General features: G+C 47.2%; 1 protein-coding gene across 2 annotated transcripts; it reads left to right on the forward strand.

Moving 5' to 3' along the window:
* Positions 1-6,573, forward strand: LOC114944240 (RING finger protein 207). Of its 2 annotated transcripts, XM_029320045.2 has the most exons (8): positions 152-226; positions 395-747; positions 1,067-1,215; positions 1,309-2,114; positions 2,519-2,866; positions 2,944-3,223; positions 3,321-3,707; positions 4,006-6,573. In XM_029320045.2, exons 2-8 carry the CDS (start codon positions 527-529, stop codon positions 4,608-4,610), a joined length of 2,796 nt encoding a protein of 931 aa, XP_029175878.1. In that variant the 5' UTR covers positions 152-226; positions 395-526; the 3' UTR covers positions 4,611-6,573. The 2 variants fall into 2 exon arrangements, with proteins under 2 accessions (XP_029175876.1, XP_029175878.1); XM_029320043.2 differs by having other exon boundaries at positions 1-747.
* Positions 6,574-6,856: the final 283 nt, after the last annotated feature.

Here is a 6,856-nt window from a genome sequence, read left to right on the forward strand (position 1 = left end):
ATGTTGTGTGTTAAGGAGGCGAAGGGTGAGAAAGGGGCGGCAAGCGCTTTGCCCTGCGGTGACGTCAGTCGCTCGGAGTAATTGTCAGTTGCGCAGAGACGCAGAGACTGGTCTCGCCGCGGGCGCGCGCGCTACGTCAGAATGACGGGTCGAGCGAGCAGCAACCGATAAACCACCCTCTCTGGTCGGGGCTCTCTGCGGGACGGGGCCAACGCGCCGTCTAGGGGTAAACATCATATTCTAGAGATATTCCGCGTCCGCGGTATCCCGCATATCGCACCCATCATCCCCGTCGTGGACGCGCGGACGCCGAGTACACTTATTGTCCATGTTGCCTCGCGGTAAGTTACGCGCGCGCAGCATCCCGATAAACCGCATCCGTTCTCTGCTGCAGAGGGGTACGCGAGCATGGGACAGGGAGCGGTATCGTGAAGGAGGGCGGAAGGCGCGTGTCGTGGTTCGCGCGCGCGCGCGATTAACGGGCGCTCAGGCTCAGGGTGGCCGAGTGACGCCGACGTCGACGACGATGGCGAGCTCGGGCACGACGGTCGGCGACGGGGTCGGCGACGACGGCACGACGGGCGTGCCGGGCGGCGGGCCCAGGAACCCCCTCGTCTGCGGTCTCTGCCACGACTACTACAACGAGCCCTGTCTGCTCTCTTGCTTCCACACCTTCTGCGCACGTTGCATACACGGCCCGCACATCGACGGGACGATCAAGTGTCCCATCTGCGGGTATAACGATACGTACAGACTCCGATTTCATTATCTCATTTCTTCTGTCATGAATTCTTATTTATATTCATATCTGTAGTATCTTCTCAAGTTGGTGATGACTTGAACAGCTTAGTAAAAAATGTTTACAATCCATATATATGTTATTTATCATTTTTCATTAAGCTGTATTCTACATTGTTCGCTATATATCTATTCAATGTTGATTTATCATTTATATCATTTGTATAATATTTATATATAATTATATATTTAATTAATGTATATAATTGATATATAAAATATAATAATATTGCATGCAATTTCTAATATTTCGTGATGATATATGCAGGCAACAGACACAGTTAAAGGATGGAGCGCAGCTACCACCGCCCGATCAGCTGATACGTCAGTTGGTGGAGTTGGCGAACTCTGAGAATCCACCGTGTGCCAATTGTGACAAGCGTGACAAGTCCACGATGTTCTTTTGCACAACTTGCGGTACGTAATATCATATATACATTTATATATTTTTATTAATGCGCGTCCAGTATCTAGATATACGTAAAGAAAGAGAATCTCCCCCGCTTACAGGACAAGCGCTTTGCACCCACTGCAGAGAGCACACCCATCGCGCCAAGATGTTCTCCACCCACGAGGTGGTTCACATGAGCAAATGCGCCAAGGACACTCAACGTCGCTGTCCGAGCCACGGGGAGCAATACATAATGTACAGCCAGAGCGCCAAGTGCATGTTATGCGCCACGTGTTTCCGCGACACGCCCGCGGACGCGCGGGTGCACTGCGTGGACATAGAGAGCGCCTGGCAGCAAGCTTCGAAGAAAATGGAACGCGCGGTGAATTCCATCTGCGAGCTCCAGGCCGGCATCAAGGACGGCGTGCTGGCACTCAAGTCCCAGCTGGACGAGTTACGTCACAGCCTCGAATCCGAGAAGCGCGCCCTGGGCGCGTTCTGCCAGGGCATGCAGGAGGCAATCACCAAGACGCACGCCTACGTGCTCTCGGAGCTGCAACGTCAGTTTGAGACCAAAGAGCGAATGGTGCGAGCACAGCTGCTGTCCTTGGGTAGCGCGTTACCTGTACTGCAGATGCACCTGATGCTGTGCACCGCGTTCACGAGCGGCGCGACCAAATATCAGTTCCTGGAACTGGCTCATCCGATGCTCGACCGGCTGAGCCGAGTGGCCCAACTCGGTCATCCATCGCGGCCACCCCTGCTCGCCGCCCACATCAGGACAAATTATCGCGCTGACTTCGCCCGCGCCTTGCAGCCCTACATAGGGCAAGCGCAAATCGCGAAAGCCGCCGCCACCGTAGAATCTCTGTACGATCAAACATCGGGTCACACGTTAGGACAGTCAGATCCGCAGATACTTCAGGTATGTGCGGACGAATCGAGCAATCTCACAGTTGATTGATGATGATGATTCTCATCGTGATTGCCTTTACTTTCGTATTACGAGTTTCCTTTTCGCTGCCATTTTTCTGTGTAAGTATCTTTTCCGTTTACAGGACTTTAGTTGGTAAACATATGTACGATGTATGGCTTGTATACTGATTATGTGTATAGCTATGGTAGCCAAAAAAAAGAAAGTAGAGGACTATGTTGTGTCTTGAGAATTTGAGAGAAATCGAGTTTCCTTTACAGAATCTTTAGATCGTAATATAAATAGTCCATAGTCGATGATGAGAGTTAATACAGAACGCAAAGTTGTAAAATCGCTGTAACATGTTGTACACATCATTCACATTTTTATACGTCAGGAATACGTTTTCCCAACAGAGCAGCAAGACTGGTCAGAGACTACCGCCCAAGGGCGGACCAACTGACGGCGGCCCGTTCTCCAATCATTGCCGGACCTTCGACACCCAACTGAAGGAACTGAGTCAACAACTAATGACTGTGAAGGAACGATTGGGTGAGTTGCAGCGGGACGTTTCCGTCTTGAAGAGAGCGAACACTCCGCCGTTAGGTACGCGTTACGACCACGTGGCGAGGGATTGCCGTTTGTTGGAGCAACAGCTGGAGCATCATCAAATAGAACTGGAGCGACTGAGAAATGTCTTTGACGCGCTCTGGGAAGAGCAAGTGTGTAGGATTCACATAGAAAAGGAGATCTTTCATTCGCAGGTGCGTTCTACTTGCCAGGTCTTCATTGCGCCTCTTTTTATCGTTCTATCTTTGTAACTTTTGCTTTTTATTTGTAGATGAACGATATATTATCGTTAAGGAGCGAAGTGAAGAAATTGCAAGCGCTCGCTCAGCACCTGGAGCCCTTCGTAAAGTCGTTTTCCACGGGTATCGGCGCCGGAGAAGTGAGTCTAGCCGCGGCGGACGCCGCCGACAATCAACATCTGCAGGCTTTGCTGGATCATCTAGCTCGTCTACAAATGCAGGAGCCGCATCTGCAAACTCAGGCACCGACGAAGGATCATCGTCATCCTCGTGGCACCACGACGAGCGCCGACAACGCGTTATATATGAAGGGTGAGAGAAAGCATGCTCCTTAAATCGATAAAATGACAGAGATGTATCCGTTGCAAAATTCGCATTTAATTAGTCGCAAAAAATGTCTGTTTCGCAGAAACAAAGGAAATCCCGACGCGATGTCGCACACCGTCCGGAGGCGTGGGAGCCGTATTGGATTCGAGCGGCAACATAGTCGTGTACGGGACGGCCAAGTCGACCGATCCGAAGAGGGGTGTGCTCAGCCAGCTGATCGAGAAGGCCAGGACGCAAAAGGACGATCGTAAGAAGTCACCCGGCAGGGAGGACGGTCGCGATCGCAGCCAGAGTCGGCGCTCGCGCAAATCGCCCGACGGTTCGAAACCGAAGACGCCGCCCGGACACTCGTCCGGCGGTAAGATGCGGTCGTTGTATCGCTCCCTGAAGGGCGGCGCCGGTGATACGTCCGCCGAGGCTCTCGATCAGGCAGAGAGGTGTACCGATTCGCAGCAACCGCCTCATCTCGGTAAGAAATGAGAGAATCGGACGGAGAAGTCTTCCTTGCGCAAACGAATACTTATACATTATGACACACAGGTCTTCCTTTGTAGTCCACCGGGAAAGGGGAGGGGGGATACGGAGGCCTTAAATACATTACATTTAAGAGATGTAAACGTCTGTCTCGCGCCGATTTTTCACAGAAATTATTATATATAAATGTCTTATTATTTGTCGTCGGAGCGAATTTTTATTTAAATCGTGCAATCATGCGGTCAAAGAAGAGTCGAGACAATCCTCTAAAAAAAGACACGTGCTTCCAGCAGGAGATGAAGGCGAGTATCAACGAATCTCGGAGGCCTCGAGCATGGGTGAGGCCAAGAAGCGTGTGCAGGCGCAAGTGCACGCGGTTCCGGCGGACGAGCAGATACCGCCGATCCCGGTTAGCGTGAAAGCCGCCAAGATCTATCCGGCTAGCGATTCCGAGGAGTTGTTCTACGCCGAAGGCGCGAAGGCGGCCGAGGCGAGGAGGCGGCGACGCGCTAGCTGCGACAGCCTGAGCACGACTGGTTCCGGGAACAGCAGGCGATCGAGCATCGCCGATGGGACGGTAGGTCATCAACAATCCATCGCGCAGGACCCCCGGAAAACCCTGGTCGTTTTGATCGGACCGACGTCACGGACGTCGTCGTCTCTCGTGCAGAAGCAGCGTTCCTGGGAGACCTTTCCGCGGCCCAAGAGCAAGCGCGGCGGCAGCGACGGGGTGGGACCCGGAGCGTCGTCCCTCGGCCAGCTGAAGAAAGCGGACAGCTTCGAGGGCCACGAGGAGGCGGTGCGCACTTTGGTAGCGGCCGTGCAGGAGACGCGCTCCCAGCTGCGACATCACCATCTACATCATCACCGTCATCATCGTAAGAGCAAGACGAATTAAATAGGGCTACTCTCCGTCGTTTTCGATCCTTTTGCAGCTCCTTCTTCTTCTTCTTCTTCTCTTCGCGCGCGACAGAGTAATGAAAGAAGTGAAGAGTTGGTTTGTCCGAGGATAAGATATCTCGAATAAGATATCCGCGAGTCTAGATAAGGAATATTATCGAAAGACTAAATAAACACGCCGTGCCCCCACGTGGCTTAAATATACTTGTTATTTATTAGCAACGGAACGCGCGTATTGTTGCGAGAGCCGACGATTATCGGTTTTTCGAAGATTTTGGACATTCTATCGATAATAATAATAATAATAATCATACAAAATATATGAAAAACACAATAATTAAAAAACCTATATTGCGCGATATATAAATATCTGTCGTAAAAAAAAGAATAGCTGTTGAGAAGCACCTTCGAGACAAGTGCACTTTCGTCTTTATATTGCTTTTCGAGAGACTGTCAAATTTCTTTCACGGTCCCGACCAAATGCATGATGTATTTGTATTATTCCGAAGTTTTCGAAATTTATATTATGTATGTGCCTCGCGTATATCGGAGTTGTATATCGTATGCGACTCTCGCGAGCATCTTTTTTATAGCGATTTTAATTGCACTTGATGATGAAAAAAGCGCCGAAGGTCGAAGTGTCGTTGCCTATCCTGTAAATCGGACGTTAACGGGGAAGTAAAACAGTTGTATGATCATATACTGATTATCCGCTACTCGTATTGTTGAGCTGCGACTTGTCTGGGACGGTTGATACACGTAGAGCCTTGATTAGGGATAGCGAGGAAGAAAAGTTTTCGAATATAAAAGAAAAACGCGCGTATATAATGTACAATAATTGCAGAAGAACCGCGGTTGACGTAGCAATTTAAATTCATTATCTAAAAAGATAACTGATTTAATTTTACCTTTTGACGTATATCTATATTATTTCGGTTTCATTATATGGAAGAGAAAGTCCTGTACATTTTTTCTTTTCTCTGTTAAAATTACGCAAATCTGTTTAAGGCTCCTGCATCCTCGCTATGTTAGATTGTGACGTCAGAGGCGAGAAATTACACGCTGAAAATTCTTAGATGTCATTTTTAAATGAAAAAATGTTTCGATGAAATACTTTTAAAATACCTCGAAAATTCATCTTTTTCCTTGACAATCAGTCAACAACCGTAAAATAATCGTGATATCAGACTTTGTTATGCGGAATGGAATTGCACTTGCAAAACCAGACTTCATATTACAGTCATTTTACAGCTGAAAGTGTGTTAAACGTGTTTACAGTTAAAAGTGTGTTAAAATTATCTTTTTATTTCGAAATGGCTAAGAATTTTTAGCGTGTGTTTTCTCGCCTCTGACGTCACAATTCCAACATATGGTCGGTGAGGAGCCAGGAGAGCCTTAATCACCTTACACGATGATTTTTATCTTTTAACGTCAACGGGTTGGATGCATAGTCCAGTAAAGTACGTTGCGCAATTCGATCGGCCGAATAAATACGGTAATATTTATAGTTAGTATAAACAACACTGCCAATCTCGATACGTTACGAATTTAATCGACGATATTCGTTCGCGAAGAATAGCCTAATTCGAGCGCGTTTACTCGTAATCGCCATTATAAATTCAGATTCGCCCTTCGATGGGTCGCGTCATTACCCGGGCGTTTCACGATCATACGTTATCGATTGTCACTTGACGTAATAATATTCAAGATTACCTAAAGCGAGAAATACACGCAAAGTATAATCGGTGTTACGAGGAATCAGCTCTTCCTTGTGAAAGTCAATACGATCGTTAATCGTTGTTTCGAATTTAACCGAGAGCGAACATTTATAATCCTCAGCGAGGATTATAATGAACGTTCTTAATTATAGCGAATGTACACTGTAAGCATGTATGAGAAATGTCGAATTGCTGGTATAGTAAAAAATATATACAAGTTAATAAATATATCCTTGATTTCGATATACAGATACATATGTATCGCATCTGTGAAAGTGACGCATCGTCTTTGTTTTCAATTTTACGAGTGCTCACGGTTGTGTGTCATGTGTAAAACATGGTAGAGATATGCTCGATATATAGGTCAAATTTTATCAGTTGTTGCATATTAGAATTAGAAATTTTAACAGACGAAAAATTTTTAGTCATCCTATTCGAAAGTATCCAAAATATATAACAGGAATATAATTAATTTCCTAATAAAATAGCCGGATAATTGATTGTGATATGTTACAATTGACACATG

Source organism: Nylanderia fulva, unplaced genomic scaffold (assembly GCF_048542155.1).
Source record: "Nylanderia fulva isolate GAGA-0341 unplaced genomic scaffold, ASM4854215v1 Scaffold17, whole genome shotgun sequence".
Lineage (NCBI taxonomy): Eukaryota > Metazoa > Arthropoda > Insecta > Hymenoptera > Formicidae > Nylanderia > Nylanderia fulva.

Bases quoted from the DNA above. Each gene is read 5' to 3' on its own strand.
- LOC114944240 (XM_029320043.2), top strand. From the start codon at position 329: ATGTTGCCTCGCGGTAAGTTACGCGCGCGCAGCATCCCGATAAACCGC. The intron at 1,216-1,308 runs GTACGTAATATC...CCCCGCTTACAG, and splicing joins GTTCTTTTGCACAACTTGCG to GACAAGCGCTTTGCACCCAC. The intron at 3,708-4,005 runs GTAAGAAATGAG...TGCTTCCAGCAG, and splicing joins GCAGCAACCGCCTCATCTCG to GAGATGAAGGCGAGTATCAA.